Source organism: Clytia hemisphaerica, unplaced genomic scaffold, assembly GCF_902728285.1.
Source record: "Clytia hemisphaerica strain Z4C2 unplaced genomic scaffold, Clytia hemisphaerica genome assembly, whole genome shotgun sequence".
Taxonomy (NCBI): domain Eukaryota; kingdom Metazoa; phylum Cnidaria; class Hydrozoa; order Leptothecata; family Clytiidae; genus Clytia; species Clytia hemisphaerica.
In genome coordinates, this window is record NW_027104229.1 from 340,301 (window position 1) to 362,194 (window position 21,894).

Here is a 21,894-nt window from a genome sequence, read left to right on the forward strand (position 1 = left end):
AGATGAAAGTACTCAAACTGAAGAATGGAAGAGCCCCGACGAGAGCTCCGACTACGAAACGGAAAGTCACAACATGAACGCTGAAGGCATGATATACGCTAGCCAAGAGTTCCCAACAGATTCAAATGCGATCGAGAATTCAAAAGAGACGAGCCAAGAAAGTCAGACGAGTGAAAACGAGAAAAGTGTCGACGATAAAGTAGCGAGAAATAACAGTGAAGAGAGTCAGGATAACCACCCTATGAAGGCAGAGGCAACACCCAAGATGCTTTGCCAGAAACAAAATATAATGCATCTGCTACGCTACGGTGTTGAGAACTTTCTAGAAAAAAATGAGAAGATGACCACCGATTCAAATCCTATGAATAACTCTTATAACTATAAGGATTGGTACAAACAAATTTCACTGGCCATGAAAAATAAGGGCAAATACACTTTCAAAAACTTCATTTTCGTGAGAAAGGATTTCAAACAAACACCCAGCAAAGTTAATTTTTTCACTAAAAAGACTGAACACCGCTACGGTGGCAAAACTAACGAATTATGTGTCAATAAGAATTCAAAGAATGAAAAAGACCCATGTTGGGAAAGTGTCAAATTAATAATGCTTTTACATCCGAAAAATAAAGACAGTGGTTTAAAGCTTTTTGAATTTGATAGAGACAAAAATTTCGATATGTGGCGCGTTGAAGATGTAACTAAAGAGTTTTACACCGGCGAGAACATGTCTGCAATCGCTTATATTGAATCCAAAGAGACTTGAAATATCTAGTGAGTGCCTTTGTTACTGCTGAAAAAAGTTGTGACGTCTACCTTTAAAATATTTTGTAGTAGTTTATCGTAAGGTTGCGAGTCGATAAATGGAAAAATTTACAAGTGTCGAAATTTTAAACGAGGAATATATGCGAAAAAAAGTTTTGAACGAGCTTTCGTGTCTGTACGAGCTTGCGTTACAAAAAATCAGTTTGAATGCTGAACAGTACCTTAAAACTTACTAATCACTGGCGGCGTTAAGGCCAAACGAAACAAGGTACCCGGAAAAAAGTACAAGATCGAAACAAGGTTTCCCTTTTACGTACTTAATTACTAAGTTATTTTTGATTTTTGTTTTTATTGTTTTATTTTTATTACCATTTACAATTTGCACCCGTATAGAGTAAAGAATTTAAATCAAGCTCAGTGGTTGCAATTAAGCCGTGGTTACACTACATTAATATCTTTAAAAAAATTGAAATTTTTTAATCAAAAATACATTAAAGAAATTAACTATTTTCTTTAAAGTCTTTTTGAAATTTTTGTATGTTCTATCAAATCATCATTTTTTCTCAACTTATTTTTTCACTCAACCAACGACATGAGTGGAAGAAGGAAGGCTGCAGCACGTATTGTGCTATTTCTTTTAAAACGGAAATTTCAGAGAAAATATTCCAAAAAGAAAATTCGCGCTAAAAGGTCTTGCTGGGTACGGGAGTGGTTAATGTTGAGGAATGAAAAAAGTGCATTCAACAACATTTTTGCTGAACTTCGTCTTCGTGACCAAGAAGAATTTAGAAGATATCTCAGGATGAACACAGAAACTTACACTGTAAGTAGAACTTATATCATTATTAAGTAGCAATGAAATATGACTAAAGTACTCCTTAAAATTAAAGCCCTCATCCCCTCATCAATAGCATACAAAATATTGAAGTCTTATTTATATTTATTTTCAGGAACTACTGGAAAGAATTCGACCCTCGATAACCAAGCAAAATACGAAAATGCGTGAAGCCATTTCTGCCGAAGAGAAACTAGCAGTAACGTTACGCTTCCTTGCAACAGGTGAATCATTTTCAAGTCTTCAATATCAATTCCGCATGCACCGATCAACCATTTCATTGTTCATCGTACCGGTATGCAAAGCAATTTACAAACACTTGGCACCGCACTACATGAAAACACCGAGCACCAAGGAGGAATGGCAGCAGACTATTATTGGCAATAAAGAGCGTTGGCAATTTCCAAATTGTTTTGCAGCTGCTGATGGAAAACATATCGCTATCAAATGCCCTCCAGACAGTGGCTCTGAATTCTTTAATTATAAAGGCTTTTATAGCGTCGTTTTACTCGCCTTTGTAGATTTTGATTATAAATTCCTTATTGCTGAAGTGGGATGCCAAGGTAGAATTAGTGACGGAGGGGTATATCGCAGTTCTGATTTTTTCAAAGACCTCAAAAATGAATGTCTTGGTTTGCCTCCACCTCAGCCCTTGCCACAGGAAGAAAATGATTTTTGGTTCGAAGAAAATCCTGAAGATCTACCCATGGTTTTTGTAGCTGATGAAGCATTCCCTTTAGGGGAACATTGTCTAAAACCCTACGCAAGAAGAGGAATGTCCGACGATGAGAGAATCTTCAACTACAGGCTTTCACGCTTACGAAGGGTAACTGAAAATGCTTTCGGTATTTGGGTCAATCGGTTTAGATTGTTTGGCACAACATCATATCTCCTACCTGGGAAAATCGAACATGTCGTAATGGCATCACTTGCTCTCCATAACATGTTGCGTTCAAAATCGCGAGATTCCTATACCCCACCAGGATTCGTAGATTTCGAGATAGAAAATGGAGCCGTAGTTCCTGGCGCCTGGAGAGCAGATGATATCACTAACAGTTCAATGGCACCCTTGCAACCCGATGCTCCACGTAGACCAAACAAAACAGGAGAATTTGTCAGGGAAAAATTTAAGGAACACTTCTATGGACCTGGACAGATTTCTTGGCAATGGAATATATTAAACCGTTAAGATTTTGTATCTTTTCAACCCTTTTTGGTTATACATTATATACGAGCTATAAACAACTGTTTTTAACAAAAGATATCTTCTGTAACAAAAATCAAAATAAAAGTAGTTTAGTGTTTTTTTTTCTAATATTGAGGTGACATGGCTAAACTAGCTTTGTCGAAGGCTAGCTGTGGTTGCTCGTTTACTTGCTGAGCTCCTGAACTAGGTTTTTGGTGGGCTACTGAAGACTGCTGGTAACTTGTCTGAGGCTGTTGGTAGCATGGTTGTGGCCGTTGGAATGGTGTATGAGTTGATTGATAACCTATTTGGAAGCCAGTTTGAGGTTGTTGGTAACTAGTTTGCGGTTGTTGGTAACCAGTTTGAGGTTGTTGGTAGCCCGTCTGCGGTTGAGCTCCATTGTTAAACATAGCCGATAGTACTATTCTTTGAATCTCTAGCTTCAAAAATTCCTTTTTTGGTCCATTTTCAAATTTATTTTTGAGTTGTGCTAAAAGCATGTGGCAAAAGTGGTCATCGGATGTCATTTCGTCAGTATTTGTAGGAATATTTTCATCGTTTGTTTTCGACATTATTTCGACCGCATCTCTCAACAATAGGCGATCTTCCTCTCTCTCGCGTTCTTCCTCGTCTTGCTGTTCTCGCTTAGACTTCTTTCTTTTTGATTTTTTTGATAAAGGAAGGTCATCCGTGTCATAAGCAGGTTTATTCAGGTTTGAAATAGTAGGTCTAGGTGTAAAGCTGTCCTTAAGAAAAGCCATACTTTCAAAGTGTACCCAAGCTGGTTCGAATACTTGATGTGTTCCATTACCAGACCCCTGTTTAGATGATTCAACTTTGTTTCTGTTGGCGCCGTAATAAATTTTCAAGTTATGCATCTTACTATTGACGTCTTCGGTTGTCATATCGTAACCAAGTTCAACCAATCTCTTTTTAATTCGTTCGATGGCATTTAACTTTTTATCTCTGTCCTTATAATCTCGCGATTCTGTGTCATACAAACATGTTTCTTCTTCCCATAATTCGATAAGCTTTGTTGTGGGTTTTTGTAACCAATTGAATTTCTTTGGTTTATTCTTCTTTCCCTTTCCTTTTTTGTTATCATCTTTCTTTTGTGCTGGCTTTGCTGTTTGCGCTGTCATCGGGGGACTCATCTCTTCTTCATTTCGATAATCGTTTTCCATATCTTGGTTCAAATCGTGATTGATTTCGTTCCACATTTCTTGTTCTTCGTCCATGATGTCACGATTATGTTGTAGGATCTCACTGTAGAGAGAAAAAAAGAACATATTGTAAAACCAAAGGTAAAACTAAGGTTATTGAACGAAGTACGTACTTCATATACCTATTTAGTGGTTGTAATTAAAAAGCTGTAAAACGTTAAAAAATATTAGTAACACTTACTTAAGACTCCGTTCTTTTCTTGGCTGATATCCATCCATCATGCATAATCTTTCTCTTATCCTATCTTTCACCCCTATTTCATATTACGTTTTAAAAATTCCAAACGCTAGAAAATCCATTCATCGAAAAAAATGTACAGAACTATCATGTCGGTGCCTTTGATCTCGAGAGAAGTGAAGAAAAAAACTTTAAACTCTTTACCAAAAAAATGGTAAAGAATCGCAAGAAATAATTTATTTTCAAGAATTTATGCGTCTTTATTTTCTTTAAAAGAAAGCTGTTACACTTGTAAATTTTTTAATCAGAAAGACTTGATTAAAAAATTTCGGAAATTTTGAAATAAATTAATGTAATGTAACCACGCCTTAGGTAGACATACACACATAATAGATTTTATCGGAGTTTTTGATTTTTCTAAAAAAGCGATGCACTGTGGGATTGTTTCGGGAGTATTACAATAGAATTCCCTCGAGAAATTCCTAAGAGATTTCTATTTCTAATACTCACGAAACAATCCCACAATGCATCGCTTTTTTAGAAAAATCAAAAACCCCGTTAAGATCTATTTTGTGAAGCCGTGAAGCCTATCATGAATTTACAGTCGCGATGTTTTCTCAAGCTCAACATTTTTATAACTAGTCAGGCCTTAAATTCAAACTGTGAACCTGGCTTTAAAAAAGGTGTTAGTGTTAGCGCTACAATGCCATTTATTTGTTAATTCTTAAAATTTTATATGTAAAATCAATCAACCAGATTGTCGAATATATTCTCTTGATTCGAAGTTGAGAAAGTCCCACCTATTGAACTATTGATAACTGTCGAACGTGCTAACCGCACTGGCTCAACTTCAGTATCTTTGAAATCATTCGTAGGCCCAATTGTAAACTTAATGGCTTAAGAAAAATTATAGCATTTTGGGTTTTAGCCTCGTTTTGGCAAAAAACTCGTCCCCAGGCCCCAAAAATTAAAATTTTGCAAAAATGAAAAAAATACCCCCAGGGATTTGCCCAAGGATCAAGTGTGCAAAATTTCAGCCAAATCGGACCATTTTTGAAGTCTCCAGCCTGCCCCAAAGTTTTGGTGACAGACACACAGACACACAGACAGACACACAGACACACACACAGACATTCTCAGATTCTAGCTCAACTGAAGTTGAGAATATTAATTATGTGAAGGATTTAGATGTACAATATATAGAATAAAATATTGATTAAACCTCAACCGCTCACACGTACTTTCTTGTTTTTTTTTACATAGAGGTTCCATCTCTATCCCATTTTAGTTTAACCACATGTGTGTTATACCTGGCTATACTAAAGACCAATCAGTTTTTTTATAAGAATGTCTACGATGAAAATGGCCAGAAAATTAAGAATTATCGTAAGAATATTGCCATCATGAAAATTTTCATTTTTAATTTTTTTATGAATATATTTTCAAATACATCTAAAACCTTCTCGAGCTGACCTATTTCATTTTATCGTTCTTATAGCTGTTCCTTTCGACACCTTTTACTTCCTTTTACTATATACTTGAAGACCATCGATGATTTTGAGACTATGACTGGTAAAATCTAAAAATTACCCTTAAGAATATGTTAAGAATGTTACAAGTCTATTTTCTTCTATCTGCCGAGAGAACTCAATGATATCAGAGCTTGTTCAAATTAAAAGAAAGAGGACTTTGATTTACGTTCAGAACTTTAAGTTTCATGCCGCCCGTATGGACGACAATCATCAGCTAAATAAAAATCGTTTTAAGAATATGTTATATGATGATTTCGGGGACCAAAAAGTTAAGAATATCCATAAAAAGGATAAAATGGATTTACACCCACCAAGCGTGTTGTGTTGGGAATACAAAAATTGATTATAGCTTGATTTTACATCATCTGAAGATCTAGCCTGGTTAATTCGTCCAGTTTTTACAAGGCTAAGATACGGCTGACGGCAATATGGCGTTATCGGTGCTTTAATGATTTTTATGATGTACGGAATTTCAAGTTTGCCTTGAAAAACTGATATTCAGTCACAACTTACCATCAAATTTTACCAAGTGACTGAATCAATCTGGCTACTGAAGATCATAGTTATCTTTACAAGTATGACGGTGAATATCACAAATCACTGTACTGTTTCAAATTACATCAATAGCTTACCCAGCTGGCACACAACGTTGTTTCAACGTTAATCTAACGTTCACAACGTCCATTTAACGTTAGATTAACGTTGAAACAACGTTGTGTGCCAGCTGGGTATCGAATTTTTTTTTTGCTAAATATTGATATTTGGATACTCTGTTTTCTATCTAAATAAAACAACTTTAGTAAAAATGTGAATGCCTCTTAAGAAAATTTCACAATAAGATGTTCGTTTCTTGCCAGTTAGTTACACGAAAGTTGAGTTGTCTATGAAGGTTGAATTGAGTAAACAAGATCATTTGAATGATGGATCCAACTCAGAACGCAAAAGAAGTTCAACCAAATGAAGAAATCCGAAAATTGAAGGAAGATTATGACCAGCAAATCAGGACATTGAAATTAGAGAATCAAGTAAAAGTTCTTGAATTGGAGAAGCAAGTTTCCAACCAGGAGACTGTCATACAAAAGTTAAAATATGACTCTGCGATGGTAAAAATCAAAATTGAGCACGAAGAAAAGGATTTTGAATGGAGGCGAACTATGGCTCATTGTGAGCGAGGAAGAGAAGCAACTCAAAATCTTAAATCTTCAGAAGGAAAACGAAACACTGAAAAATAAGCTTAAGATGGTCAGTGAAAATGATTCAAAAGCTGTTCGCCTAAGACAAAATCTAGGAAAGGGGCAAGAATCAGAAGAACTGTTGACAAAGAACAAGGCTTCTCAAACCGATGAAAACAGCGACGAGGATAAGAATTGTTCGGAAATACAATGCGAGAGACCTGATGAACTAAATTCAATTGAAGGAGGGACTTTTCAGAATAAGGAAGAAATCAAAGAAAATCAAAATACATTGCAAACGTCATACGCGCTCAAAGTAAAATCCAAAGAAGCCAAGGTCGAGGAAACGATCAATCAAGCAAAAGAAAACAGTGTAGAAAACCATAATCAAGACATTGGACAACAAGATATTAATATTAAATTACCAGTCCACTCCTTGCCAGCAATGACACTAAGTGGATACTTAAATTACGCTAAAAATACATATTTTAAAGCAAAGGAAAATCAGGACCACAAAGGGTTTTACCCCGATTGGTACAGCAATATTTCGACTATGATAGATGATAGGAAGCCATATTCTTACTGTAATGTTCTTATGTCGAGAAAAGAATTCGGCAAGCCATTAAGTGGTATAAAGCTAATTTGTAAAAGCGAGAATACGTGCTATTCTGAAAATCAAAATTATTTCATTTTCACGCTACCTGAGTACAAAATATATTGGAGAAGGCAACATAGAGTGTCTGTGTTTTCTCTACTACATCCTACAGATGTAGGAAAACGATTGAAATTCAAAGTTAGTATTCAACAAAATGGATTATTGCGCTGGAGTTGTGATGGTATTACCGAAGATTTCTATTTTGGCAATAAACAGTCAATAATCATTCTTGGAAGTCATGAACATTAATACTTCAATTTTTGAGTTTTCAAAATTTTGTACTTGTGCGCAGCAATAATCTTTCTTTATAATTAGTGTTTTTGTCATGTATTTGGAGGTCAAAATTTGATCACAACTTTTGATTGACTGAATCGATTTCCATGCTTTAAACTGGTAAAGCTATCCTCTATTTTAAACACTGTCGACGTGCTAACCGCACTGGCTCAACTTCAGTATCTTTTAAATTACTCGTAGGCCCAATTGTAAACCTAAGAAATAACAAAAAAATTGACAAAAAGATTTTTCATAATAGAGAACTTTTAGCCTCGTTTTGGTGAAAAACTCGAAACCACGCCCCTAGGAATCAAAATTTTAAAAATGAAAAAAAACACCCCCAGGGATTCACCCAAGGATCAGGTGTGCAAAATATCAGCCAAATCGGATAAATTTTTGAAGTCTCCAGCCTGCCCCAAAATTTTGAGGTGACAGACATGAAGAAAGCAATATGAGCAGTTGATAGCAGTTGATGAAGGCCAAAACCTACCTTTGCAAAAGAAAAAGTTTAACAACAATTTAATGAATTAATTAAACACTTTTTATACGAATAATCACGATGGAGTCGAAATATGTTGAGATGATTTTAAGCGAAACATGAACCATATCCATGATGAAATGAATGGAAAGCAACATTCTTAGAAAAAAGGCGTGTCTTTGAAAATTTAATAGTGAAGTAACCCTTATGTAGCGACCGTAGTGCAGTGGTGAGTATCCGGCTACGGTTCGCAAGGTTGTGGGTTCAACCCCAAGACGGGTCATACCAAAGATTCCCAAAATGGTACTTGATGCCTCTCTGCTTGATGCTCAGCAATTAAGAGAAGGATCAAGGGTAAGTGGAGCAATCCAGGGAGAAAGAGGACCCTTCGGGTCGCCTCCGACTGACTGCGGTCGCAGACTTACTTACTTACTAACGATCGGTCGTGTAAAAACACTTACCGGTTCCCTGAAATCGAAGGGCTTGTCATAGTCAATGATTCCTTTTGTCATCTTACATTCCGCCAAATGCCCCATGTCGTTCAACTAAAACAAAATAGATGTGATATCAATGGCAGCATTCACGCTTTAATAAGAACAATCCCAGCCACAGATTTCAGAAATGGCTAAAAAAATACTGAATATTTATTTCTGCGGGCCTATCGATTATTATTTCATGACGTCATACTTAGCGGGTAAGATGAAAACACAGAACGCTTGCAGGTGTGTTCACTGTTTAAATATCGTATTTCCTCGAATAATTGCTGTGATTTTAGGTATGGCGCTTATTTCAAAATTTGAGTTTCAACATTTCTAAAGTTTTTTTATCGAACCTACATACAATTCATGGGTTGATATCCTTAAAGAAACAGCTGTATATATGAAATTAAGGGGCCTTATCCAGAGTTGCAAATTGATAAAGAGATTTCTTTCCTTAAGTGTGTCGTCATCTATTCAAATTTCCATTGTGAATAGTGATTATTGGCCGTAACAACGGATATGAATACTTTTTTAACGCGAAAGAAGTCCTAGTTTTATTAAAGATGCGGGGTTTCCCGATTCGCAGATACGGGAAACAAAGTTTCTTTTCGGATTCTGGCAGTGCAGGGCGCATGCGCCGATCCACTTTGACGTGTCTTTAAATACACGCTTTCCAAGATGGTAGCCCATCTCAGTTCATGCTGATTATCGTTAACCTTATTCAGTCTGTTTCAATAATCGCTGATTTTTCTTCTTTCGTTCATGTCATCATTCCAACGCGCTGGCTATCTTACGAAAAACATTCAAAGAGGATTGCTCTACCCACGTACAAGACACAAGATATCATTCTTTGTTTTCACACGACCAACGTACACATTTATTCGATCTTCAATTTTCCCAAAAAAGAAGCAACGGATTTGAGCAGTGTGTAGAATTTTTATTTGTAAAAAGTTTTTTACCAAATTTAACTATCAGCCGAACAGATACCAATTTACACCGTAAACAAACTGAGTTGTTATTGTCTCTAACGAAGAATACACTATTCTCGAGATGCATAAATTTATTGTTGTCCTCGTTTTCAAACAGATTTCATTGCTATGAAATTATACATTTAAACCAATTTAAATTCCCAAAAGGCAAACATTAACTCTAAAACAAAAGTACTTGAAATTCAAAATGTCTCATGAGGTGTAAACAACACAATTATCATTGTGAATATGTAATTTTATAGTAATGAAATCTGTTTGAAAACGGGGACAACAATAAATTTATGCATCTCGAGAAGAGTGTATTGAAAAGAACAACCCATACTGCCAATCACCGCGCCTAAAAGCTCTTTTAATATTCATCCCCTAATCTGCATGAAAATTTCCAAAGTGGCCCGCCAAAAGGTTTGGGTCACTTCTTACTGATCCTTGATCTTTATAGTGAATACGCGGAATAGCGAATGCTTGAAGTAACCAGGATATGTTTGGAAATTAGAATATTATACTCAGTAGTCAAAAGCAAAGTTTTCATCACAGACGGAAACGGACTTCAAACATCAAATCTGGTCAGATTCTTATGTTTTGCAGAATTTTGTTGAATTTAGAGACGGAAAAGCCGCTTTTTGCACCTCGCTAAGACGTGAACTCATCATTAAGTGCCAACACGTATATATGTGCGCATTGACCTCAGTTTGATAGAGAACTACTAAACTGAGGACCAAAGTGAGATTCGAAAGCCGGAAAAACTTTGAACACTGTATACTCTTACCTCTGTGAATACATCGATGGCTTCATCGATCGTTTTGAAAGCCTCATTTTGTGCATTCATTTCACCGGTCAAATCAGCGATATTACTCAAATGGTGCGCCATTAATATACGGACGCATGCGCAGCGGTACTAGAATAGAATTAAGAATATATCAATGAATTGGATCAGGTGCACTTACCGGTACCCAAGGAAGCATTCTTTACCAGTAAAAAAGTCGGTAAACAATGTTACCTAAGAGTGGTTTTATTCAAAATACTGACCAGATTTCACTGGTAAAGAATGCTACCTTGGGTACCGATAAGTGCACCTGATCCAATGAATTTATTGTCGTCGCTTCGGCTGTAATTACACATCCAGACGTAAGATTTCACGGCCACTCTCAAGCGGAAAAAAAGATTCAGGTTTCGATTAAGTTAAGAAAGTTGGCCAATCTTTGAAATTCTATACAAGGTATTTTCCGTACTTCCGGAAGCAACCCCTTAGTCTTTCCAGCCAGGTTTCCCGAAAAAGAAACAGCGGAAACATTCCGGAAAGTTTGTGGCTCTCTAGTCCATAATGACGGTATCGCTAGAAAAGTAATTTCGTCAAGTAACCCACTGTCCGAATCCACGCTTATTGGATCAATGTATCACACGTCAGCAGTGACAAAATCAAAGATGACTAAAACCTTATTATCTTGGCTTTCAGGGAGTTGTTGACGATAGTTCAGACATTTGCGACAGTATTCGACGATTTGCCGATTATCAATGATCTGTTCACGTGTTATATATTGTTGAGCTTTGTCGATCTAAAGAAAAGAATTAGGTGGTTACTCTCAGGTTCCAAATAAACTGGGGGGGATGGAAAGGGAGATTTTAATTAACGGGGGGGCTAATTGCCGGGGGGTTGGAAATTGTTCTTCTGAAAACCCAAAAATAAGGTAAATATATAAGGGGCCTTCTCTTTGACAGCTGAAAATATTCTTAAAAATGAACAAACAGGGGGGTCCTAATAAGGTCCGGGGGGAGAGGGGTTGGAAAATTTTCGAAAAATTAACAAGCGGGGGGGGGGGGGGGGCGTTTATTTGGAACCTAAGAGTATACATTTAATTAAGGGAGATCCAATAGAGGGTTAATCATTTTCTAAATTTATTTTCTGACTCTTTTGCCCATTTTGATGACGGACCAAAATTACAAATTATTAAGGAATCGCTCGAGCCCTTTGAAACCTCTGAACGTATTCTAAATAAAATTTCCAATCGAATGGGGAGGGGTTAAAAAACCGCCTGGCGATAAAGATCAAAGTGTCCCTTAGAAACGACAAATCAACAAATCCATCCAAGGTAAGGTTAAAAAACTTCCGGAAAGACTGCTCCAGGCTTTTAGGCCTTACTCTTGGTCTATAGGCACTGCTACCGGGAATTTGCTTTTTAATAGGATTAAACATAATAGACAACTTTCATAAAAGATGTTTATCAATAGAGATTTCAAATAAAAGAATGTTTAAAACACAGCTGATTGGCCTAGGTTTCGAAACTCTCTATTCCTTCATTAAAACCTCAGTGCGCATGCAATTTATCCGGAGAATTTCAATATTCAAAACAAGGGCAGTGCTCATATCCCGAAGAGTAGGAGTTTTACGCTCGAAACGAAGGAAGATATGACGTAGCCTAGGAAAGACTGTATATTTGCTAACCTCGCTTTTACAACGGGCCATATTTTGGTAAACGTCGGCCATCTCGTCCGGTCTTTCGCCCAAATCAGATAATTCATCGTTTAGCCTCTGTTCCATCAGCTCGATGGCTTCTTGATATTGACCAGCCTGAATCCTAAAAAAGAAAAAGATTATCATTACAAAGAGTAACATACGGTGAAAAAATAATTTATGACAGCAATCAGCAATCTAAGGCCACGTTCACACGATGCAATTCCGTTTCACTAAATAGATAGATATGAGCCCTCCGAATGCATTCGGGATGGGGATCGGCATGACAGACGCGAGCTGCCAAGCCATGGCGTATACCATGACATCGAACGACACTGGGAAAGCGATGCTCACGCGAGGCCAAATCTTATGAGTACCACGGCACGTCACAATGTCTGTCTGTCTACCCACACTCTTGTATCAGAGTAATGGTACCCAATTCCCCTCACATGGCATGGGTTGACCCGGGCAAAGGTATATTCACTTGCTAAATGAATCGTAGAGACACGGTGATATCCATTTGCTTTTTACTTATGGCAAGCTTTTAACAAATTCTACTTAAATTATAGAACTAAGTTAAAAGAACTCATCACACAAGTAGACTATACTCATGAAAAGAGCAACTTATTGGTACATATTTTCGCGTGTTACAAATTTTCGCGGGTACTTAATTTCGCGAGTTTTTTGGTCAATTTTCGCGAAATTTAATACTGTTTAAATTTTTGAAAATTACAAAATCGCGAAATTAAATACACGCGAAAAAATTTTTCTTAGTATTTTGTTAGTTTTTTACATCAAAAACGTTGTGTCCAAGCAAAATCAGTCTTTTTCTTGCTCTATATTCCCACTTTCTGAAAATACCTAGTTTAGTGAATCGCGAACTTTAATACACGCGAAAATTTTCCAGAAGTCGGCAATCACGAAATTTAATACACGCGAGACACGTTTTTTCGAAAAAATTTCGCGATTCGCGAAAATTTGTAACACGCGAAAATATATACCAATAAGGTACCATATTAACTTACAAGAAAGTGTAGACATTTTCAACGATTTCAACGTATTCGATAAGCGGCATGTCTGATGTCCGCAGTATGGCCAACTGTTCTTTGTATACAGCTGATGCCACACCGAAACCACCGCACTGGAATGGAAATATCAAGAAAAACTTATCAATAAATAGCTGTTTCGTTAGACTGGAGTCGTTTATAATGCGTGTAATACTAATAATACCAATACTAATAACAATAATACACGTTTTTTTTTTTATAAGAACAAACTATATAAGAACATAAGGCTTCAAGGCCCAAAAATTTAAGAACATTCTAAGAACATTCTAAGGCTTTGGAGACTTCAAAACATGCTTTTTCTTAAGAAATTACATCAAAATGCTCAAAAAATGCTGAAAATAAGAACATTTTAAGAACATTTTTAGGCTTCAAATCCAAAAAACTAAGAACATCCGAAGGCTTCAAAATTTTTTGACGTTCTTATAAAAAAAAAAACGTGTACGGGATTTAGTTTGTATAAACGACTGGAAGAATCCGGTGTTCCAGCCTTATAGATACAGGGGCTAGCTACGTAGAAACTTGCGTAGCGAGAAAACAATTTATCAAGCAACAACAAACTCTCAAAACGAAATCAACTCAAATGAAAAACTTTCAATACACAAATCCACACATATTTTTTTTCTCAAGAATTATTTTGAGCAGGAAAAAATTATAATTGCAATATTGACACTTTGCTTTTGTTTGGAGTTAGTGCACAAAGGTTTCTAGACGACTAAAATTGTTCCATTCATTACTTTTTGCTTTATTTCTACTATGTATAAATTAGTCGTCTAGCTTGCTAGACTACTGTTTCGTTCACAGATACGATTATTCCGTCTGACCTCTCTATCGCTTGTCTGCAATGTCTTCCACGGACCCAACAGCTAATTTGGTTGTAAGTGACGTATTGACTGATTTTACGTCCCTTACCATAGTGTCCTCCCCCCTGGATTCAGGGGGGATGGGTTTTGAGGTCAAAAGGACGTATAGGGGAAATTTTTTTGAAGCTAGGGTGGGGGAGAAGGAGGGGGGATGGAAAATTTTCATTCTAGGCATGGGGGGGGACTCACCAAAATCAATTCAAAATTGAAAAACATCTGGTTTTTCTTTAATTTATTTCAACCAGCAATATTACGGTTCAAAAACAACCATCCTTTCCATTTATTCTTGAATTAGTACTACCTTAGGGAAAACAATAAGCGTTAAATTCATCAAATTACAGCTTTTTATGCTCGAGGGAAGGGGGACAGAGAAATTTTTGGAGGCAGGGTGGGGAAAAATGAGGGGGGATGGAAAATTTTCATTCTAGGCATGGGGGGGGACAGAACCCTGAAGGACACTATGCTTACAATCAATCAGCTGTTGGGTCCGTGATGTAATGTCAGAAGACATTGCAATGGTGCATATCATGTATTATTATGATTGTGGTTTTCCCAAAATTCCTTTTTCAGGCCCTGAATAGGTTTTAGGAACACCTGGGAACACCTGTCCTTTCATATTTATTCTCGGAAAATCGTCCCCAGACAAAGTTTTCGCACATTGCTTTTGACTATCCTGTCACGTTCTTGTCTGTACACACTTAGTATCTACGGCTAATTTCAAAATTCATTGCCGTAGAGGGTCTGATGTCATTGTTTTTTCTCATTTGAGATTTTTCAAACCGACTACTGCGATGGAGTGTTGGTGAGAAAGGGGAGAAGATGAGCGAAGTGTTGCTATCTATAAATCATACTTTATCGCAGAGGTCTCCGTACGGGAAATTCTTTATCAAACAGACAATGCGCACGATAAACATGAGTTACACTCTGGTACAGAATAGTCACGTTCTTACTATGTAGGATGTTACAACGCAAAAATTTCAAAGCGCAAAAAAAATTACCTGTCTCCATGCATGTAGGAGATCAATACTGAATTCTTCAGAATATAATCGGTTGAACACTTCCCAGTCCATCAGACAGCGGATCAATCGGTTGTTGTCTAACAGATTCTCAAGGTGATATGGCAGTTCCTGTTTGAAAGATAAACAGTTGGCAATCTCTAATTCGATTTTCAAGGGGAACAAGATTTCCATCGAATAAGTGAGCGTATTGAATAGTAAAGCATTGTTTATAAGAGCTTATTGTTGACTGTGACTTCTAATATAATAATGGAGCGTAACGAATAGTAGGATTATGGAGCGTCACCTTATAATTTATGAGAAAACTAAGACTTTTTGTCTATAGGGTTTGGAGTAGGAAAATAGCCACTTACTAAATCTTTTAAAGTTTAAACTGAAATGAAACCTATCAAGCAGGGGTTTTTCTAAGCACTTTTTATGTCCGTATACCGGCAAAAATACTCAATCTAAGATTATTATTATTTATCCAAAATAAATGAAATTTTTTCTAACGAAGTTAACCTTTCTGGTTATTTATGAGCAGCAATAACTAATTATTATCTACATATTCAAGAGTTTTTGGGAGCTTCGCCCTCTGATCACCCACAAGACCCCCAGCTTCATCAATGTACAGCTTTGCTGAGAAGTTCCCTTTCAAGCATATTTGAAATTCAATCTAAGTTTACAAAAACAGCCCCAGCTCAAAGTGCTTAGAAAAATCCCTGATCAAAGAAATGAGTCACTTGGTTGTAGTTGTAACCTTGCTACTAGACTTCTAAACGTTTTGCATGTTGAATAAAATATCTATACACAGAGCACGAACACCATTCTAAAACGACGATTCTACGATTTTCCAAACATGACTGAAAACTATTACACATTTCTTTTAAAAACAACTTGACTTTTAGCTCAAGGCCTAAGGTTGCTTACTATTCTAGTTAAATTTCTTTAGCTGAACTCAGTGCTAGAGCTTTAGCAACCCGTTTACTTTCATTACAAACATATTATGTACTTTGTTATAGTTACCTCAGCTTTTCTATCCATGTCGTCAACGCCTTCAAAATAATCGGCTAACACTCCATGCCAAAAATTATATGCGTGCTTCTTTATCTTCTCTTCCCCACTGAAATACCTAGATGGAAAGAAAACGACCATTGTACTACAAGACAATAAATAACCAATAACAACAGCCAACGTTCGTGGGTAAACACTCCTAATAAAATGGGCGCCGAAGCCATTGGAGGCCATTACCCCTCACTTTTTTTGCAGACTGTATATAAAGGCAAAAATCTGTTTCTATCCAAGTTACCAAGTAAAAATATTGCGTTTTATGGTGTTTAAAGGTACAAAAGTCTCCGTCACCCAACCATGTCGCCGACAATCTTTTCCAGAGATTTTGGGGCCCTCTCACATCAAACAGCTCACTGGGGCCTATGTATAATGGCTGGTGAAAATATAACTCTCCTGAGGCAGGATTCCCCATAATCACGTGGCGGAAAAATTTTAAACGTCATCTGAGAATACCACCCTCACCTTCTTCTGGCAGCTTTACTGAGTGATCGATGATAGAAATCCAAACGCCCTTCACCCAAATCACCACACGGGCGTAGGAGTGGTTTCAGATTTCGATAGATCAACGCCCAATCACGTGCTGGTAAGAAATTGATTTGTTTTCCTTTTGGTCGCTTGACTAAAAATGAATAGAGAGAATATGACAAATGAGCGTTTTTATGCAGTTTTATATGATAGCATCTTCTATGATGATGAAACATAAGGCTGGAGCCGGTAGGAGAGTTTTGGAAGTTCAGTAAAAACTCGCAAAAAAGCTATTGCTGTGTTAAAAAATCAAAGTAAAACGGCACTACATACAACACCATTTCTTTTTAACTTCGAGCATAGATTTTGCTTGGCCGGGATTGAGAAGCTACCTACAGGGTCTATAATAAAGCTCAGTGGTCTCATCGCGTAAAAGGAAAATCTTTACAAATTTTATACAGTAATATGAACCAAAAATCTTACATTTGACTTTCGTTTCGGCTTTCTTTCCACCTTTTCCCGATCCTTCGTTTTTACTTTCATCCTTGACGTACGTTTCTTGAACGAGTTTAGTTAGGTTTTGTTTCGTCTCTTCAATATTTTCTGTGGTCTCTGTTTTAGTTTGCGTTTTCTGTATGTAAAACAAACAAGATTACAAGGTAAAAGAATATAAAATATACGTAGATTGAAAATTTGCAAAAAAGGTCACAATGGAAAGACCGTGATGAATTTTAGCTTGACGAACAATAGCCCGGGGTCCACTTATTTTTTATGGACTGGATGGCGCGATTAAGTTGCCCGGTAGTATATTTTGTAATATGTTTTTGCTTAGATTTTCGTTGTTTTTGCCAGGTAAAAAAAGAATATACGTAGATGGAAAATTTGCAAAGAAAGTCACACTTTAAAGACTGATGAATTTTAGCTTGACGAATAAGAACAAAAAATCAAAAATAATAACCGTGGTACATCGGGAACAGCGATTAAGAATTTACTGTACAAATGTAACAATTACCAAACTACGTACGAAACATCGACTAAAAAAATCAAATTTTAATCTTACCCCAAGCAAGGCTTCTTCGTCAATTTCTTGGTATTCCGGTATCTCTACGTTCTTCTTTTCGCCTAGCAACGCTAACAATTCCGTTTCCAACAGTCCGTGTCTTGACACTTCCAACATACACACGCATGCTTTCATGAGTTCTCCACCAGTCTCTTTCTCGAAACGTGCAAACACTGTCTCCTCCAGACTAGAAACGTGAATGTTGTTTATTAATAATGCTATTGCAATTCTCGTACTCTTAGGTTCCAAACAAACGCCCCCCCCCTGCTTGTCAATTTTTGAAAATTTTCCAAACCCCCCCCCCCCCCTGTTTATTAATTTTCAAGAATATTTTCAGCTGTCAAAGAGAAGGCCCCTTATTTTGCTCTAAATAGCCTGATTTTAGCCTATATTTACCTTTTATTTTTGGGTTTTCAGAAGTACAATTCCCCCCGGCAATTAGGCCACCCGTTTTTTTAAATCTCGAAAATTTTCCTCATTTATTTCTTTTGTTTTCGAGTGGTATATTTTTAGAAATCTAGCGGAGAATATTACTTTCAATCCGGAATTTGTATAAAAACCACACGGGCCGGTAAATATTGGTACTTGAAGTAAATAAAGCCTAGAAACCAATAAATCCCTCCCAGATCGAAATATTCGATGAAATCAAGTTGAAGTCCCGAAATTGACATTCTCACTCGAACTTCAATTTTCGAAAAATGGTAAAATAGCCAAAATTACCAAAATGTTATGACACTGATTGTAGTAAACTAGAAATCGATACTATTTCGGACAGTGTACTGTATACAAACCTGATCAGATCATCTGGCAACTCGTGTATTTTATCGGTCAACGTTTCAAACTTTCCGTAGACACGTAATTCTTCGCAAGCCAACGTCAGCCATAGTGGATTGCTTGATCCGTCTTTATCAAGGAGAACTTTCATTTGATCGTCATGTAGACGTTTGTTGTACGCTCTTAGAATGTTCTCCACTATAGCCTGTAACAATAAACCGTTATTTAAAGGCAGGCTTTAGTACAAAGGTAGAGCGTTCGGCTACGGTGCACAAGGTCTTGGGTTCGATCCATAGATTTATGGCGATTTATGGCGTACTTTTGCTGAAAAGTGTGCCGTGGTTAGGTAGGAAATCCTACCTAAGTCACGTGACATTACAAGAGAATTTCGCAGCTTTTTGAAAACAATAGCAACAATATTTTCCCGATATTTATCTTTTTTTGCCTGCTTTTTAAATCTATGGTTCGACCCCCAGCCGGACTTAATAGTTAGTACAAATTGCTACTTGACGTCTCTCTAGTTGACGCTCAGCAATCAAGAAAAAACCAAGGTGAGTGGAACAATCCAGGGAGAAAGAGTGGCGCCTTCTCCTACCTTTGGGGGTCGCTTCCGACAATCCAGGGAGAAAGCGGCGCCTTCTCCTACTTTGGGGGTCGCTTTCCGACAATAAGGGAGAAAGAGCGGCGCCTTCCCTACCTTAGGGGGTCGCTTCGACAATCCAGGGAGAAAGAGCGGCGCCTTCCCCTACCTTAGGGGGTCGCTTCCGACAATCCAGGGAGAAAAGCGCGGCGCCTTCCCTTACCTTAGGGGGTCGCTTCCGACAATCCAGGGAGAAAGAGTGGCGCCTTCCCCTACCTTAGGGGGTCGCTTCCGACAATCCAGGGAGAAAGAGTGGCGCCTTCTCCTACCTTTGGGGGTCGCTTCCGACAATCCAGGGAGAAAGAGCGGCGCCTTCCCCTACCTTAGGGGGTCGCTTCCGACAATCCAGGGAGAAAGAGCGGCGCCTTCCCCTACCTTAGGGGGTCGCTTCCGACAATCCAGGGAGAAAGAGTGGCGCCTTCCCCTACCTTAGGGGGTCGCTTCCGACAATCCAGGGAGAAAGAGTGGCCCCTTCCCCTACCTTCGGGGGTCGCTTCCGACAATCCAGGGAGAAAGAGCGGCGCCTTCCCCTACCTTAGGGGGTCGCTTCCGACAATCCAGGGAGAAAGAGTGGCGCCTTCCCCTACCTTAGGGGGTCGCTTCCGACAATCCAGGGAGAAAGAGTGGCGCCTTCCCCTACCTTAGGGGGTCGCTTCCGACAATCCAGGGAGAAAGAGTGGCGCCTTCCCCTACCTTAAGGCCGATGCGAAGCGCGCGATTTTTCTTAACCGTTTTTGCCAGAAGAAAAGATTACGTCATAAAAAAGTTTCGCGCGAACAAAAAAATAGTTGAAGGAAGTTCAACTTTTTTCAACCGTTACGTCAATTTTGACCAATGAAATTGCTTCTTCTTTCAATCAACCAATGACGTTACAAATAATGTGAAAAGTTTCGCGCGCCTCGCGCGAAAGTGGACACCGGCCTTTAGGGGGTCGCTTCCGACTACGGTCACCGATTTTCTTACTAAAGGCAGAATCTTTATTTAATTTCACACCTTTAATTGGATATTTCATCACAGTGTAGCAATTTGAAATACAATTTCGGATTGCTACTTTTTCTTAATTGCTCTTGACTTCTAGGGGTAACTTTTTAGTGCAGCTGGTTTATTCAAAATATAGTGGATTGCACGGGGAGTACAAAATATACGGAGTAAGGTTTACGAGGTATTATTCAAGTTAAGGAGACATTCGAGTTATATTGAGGTTGGAGTTAAAGAAAAACTACTGATGTATTCAAAAAGGGTACCTGTCTTGAGTCTTTATCCAATGGTCCGCATATGGTTTCGACAGGAGAAGATTTGAACGCTCGAATCGTTTGATGACTGGTAGTGGATTCAATCGTGGATAAAACAACTCGAACGTTCGGTGACAGTTTCTCGGGAAGCCATCGATTCAAATATTGTTGCTTGTCTTCGTCCATCTAAAAAGAGTAAGTATTACATTTAAAGTTATTCGTTTTTATGATATAGTAGAAGGTGCGCCTCTTTATGCTGACAAAGCAAAATAAACAACAGAATGTCTCAAAGTTTGTGTTCGCCCAATTCGGGAGGGATAGAAAGGTTTCTTTACAATTTTGTTTAAAATGCTGTGTAAGCAAATGGAAGGACATACGCTGAACGCTGTCTTATTTTTATTCAGACATGATTCTTCTGTGTTCTTAAAAGGCAGAACAAACGCTGGAACACTATATAAAAGTATAAAAACTGGAGTATCGTTATGAATTTTGAACATTTTTTGTTGCTAGCACGAATACACCTAATAATCCTTAGCGGCATGGTCAGTTTTTCAGGAGACTGGTAATGAATTTTTACAAGGAAATTTCTTTCGACGATGACGATATCGAAAACACAAATGTAGGAACACTTTTTGTGAAAAATGTAAGATAAATTAACGTTGATTTGATTACTACGCTATTCGAATGTTTAAAAAAGTTTGCACTCCGCCGCAGTCCCCTCAAAAGCCGACCACACCGTTAAGGATTGGTGCATTAAATATTTAATCAAAAATTTTATTCATGATATGCACCATTGTAGTGTCTTCTGAGATTACATCATAGAACCAATAGCTGATTGGTTGTAAGTTACGTAAAATCAGTCAATACGTCACTTGCAACCAATCAGCTATTTGATCCGTGATGTAATGTGAGAAGACGTTGAAGTGATAAGTATTGACGGGTATCATGATAAGAGAGATTTCTAATGGAAGAGGCAGAATTGAATAAAGACTCATTGAGCTCATAACGTTGTTTCAACGCTCATCTAACGTTATATGGACGTTGCGAACATTAAATAAACGTTGAAACAACATTATGCGTGTCAACTGGGGTACCTGGTTGATGGCATCAACAAAGACAATAACTGGTTCGGTACTTTCGTTTTCCAGTAAGTTGTAAGATAGTGAAATGAGGGAATCCAAATCGCTCAATCCTTCTTTCTATAAGATGAAAATAGAGAACCTTATAAAACAAACGGTCAAATTGACATGGTAAAAATTCAATCTAGCCCTGTGTATTATCGGCTTTTTGATGCTTACTGGATAGCGCCAGATAATAGCCTACCATATCTAGTAACATAATAAAGCCTGGAATACACGGGGACGATGTTGTCTTGTCTGATAGCCATTATTTATATAGCCATTGTTTTCTATAGTCGGAGTGTTCCCAGTTGGCTGAGGGAAACTTCTAACCATTATGGTAACTTCATTTGGTTTCGGAGCAGAACAGATCTGTAATAAACTGATTACATCTCAGAGAA

At 37.7% G+C, this 21,894-nt stretch overlaps 3 protein-coding genes across 4 annotated transcripts in view; 1 reads left to right on the forward strand and 2 right to left on the reverse strand.

Moving 5' to 3' along the window:
• Positions 1-21,894, reverse strand: part of LOC136815884 (TPR repeat-containing protein DDB_G0287407-like) — a 44,565-nt gene that overhangs the window by 6,045 nt on the left and 16,626 nt on the right. For both annotated transcript variants that reach the window (XM_067072333.1, XM_067072332.1), the window contains exons 13-25: positions 21,470-21,574; positions 20,388-20,561; positions 18,521-18,708; positions 17,730-17,916; positions 17,153-17,300; positions 16,667-16,823; positions 16,160-16,265; positions 15,137-15,265; positions 13,237-13,352; positions 12,203-12,335; positions 11,196-11,315; positions 10,529-10,657; positions 8,756-8,839 (exon numbers count right to left, since the gene is read on the reverse strand). In XM_067072333.1, the coding sequence (XP_066928434.1) occupies positions 8,756-8,839; positions 10,529-10,657; positions 11,196-11,315; positions 12,203-12,335; positions 13,237-13,352; positions 15,137-15,265; positions 16,160-16,265; positions 16,667-16,823; positions 17,153-17,300; positions 17,730-17,916; positions 18,521-18,708; positions 20,388-20,561; positions 21,470-21,574 (1,776 nt within the window). The remainder of the gene's footprint in view (positions 1-8,755; positions 8,840-10,528; positions 10,658-11,195; positions 11,316-12,202; positions 12,336-13,236; positions 13,353-15,136; positions 15,266-16,159; positions 16,266-16,666; positions 16,824-17,152; positions 17,301-17,729; positions 17,917-18,520; positions 18,709-20,387; positions 20,562-21,469; positions 21,575-21,894) is intronic.
• LOC136815887 (putative nuclease HARBI1) lies at positions 1,305-2,826 on the forward strand. Its single transcript, XM_067072337.1, has 2 exons — positions 1,305-1,585; positions 1,713-2,826. Exons 1-2 carry the CDS (start codon positions 1,355-1,357, stop codon positions 2,784-2,786), a joined length of 1,305 nt encoding a protein of 434 aa, XP_066928438.1. The 5' UTR covers positions 1,305-1,354; the 3' UTR covers positions 2,787-2,826.
• On the reverse strand, positions 2,869-4,131 carry LOC136815888 (uncharacterized). Its single transcript, XM_067072338.1, has one exon. The coding sequence runs from the start codon at positions 4,070-4,072 to the stop codon at positions 2,909-2,911; it is 1,164 nt and encodes a 387-aa protein (XP_066928439.1). The 5' UTR covers positions 4,073-4,131; the 3' UTR covers positions 2,869-2,908.

Excerpts from the sequence above, each read along its gene's own strand:
- LOC136815888 (XM_067072338.1), bottom strand. The coding sequence starts at position 4,072 with ATGTTCTTTTTTTCTCTCTACAGTGAGATCCTACAACATAATCGTGAC.
- LOC136815887 (XM_067072337.1), top strand. The coding sequence starts at position 1,355 with ATGAGTGGAAGAAGGAAGGCTGCAGCACGTATTGTGCTATTTCTTTTA. Across the intron at positions 1,586-1,712 it reads TGAACACAGAAACTTACACT|GAACTACTGGAAAGAATTCG; the intron begins GTAAGTAGAACT and ends ATTTATTTTCAG.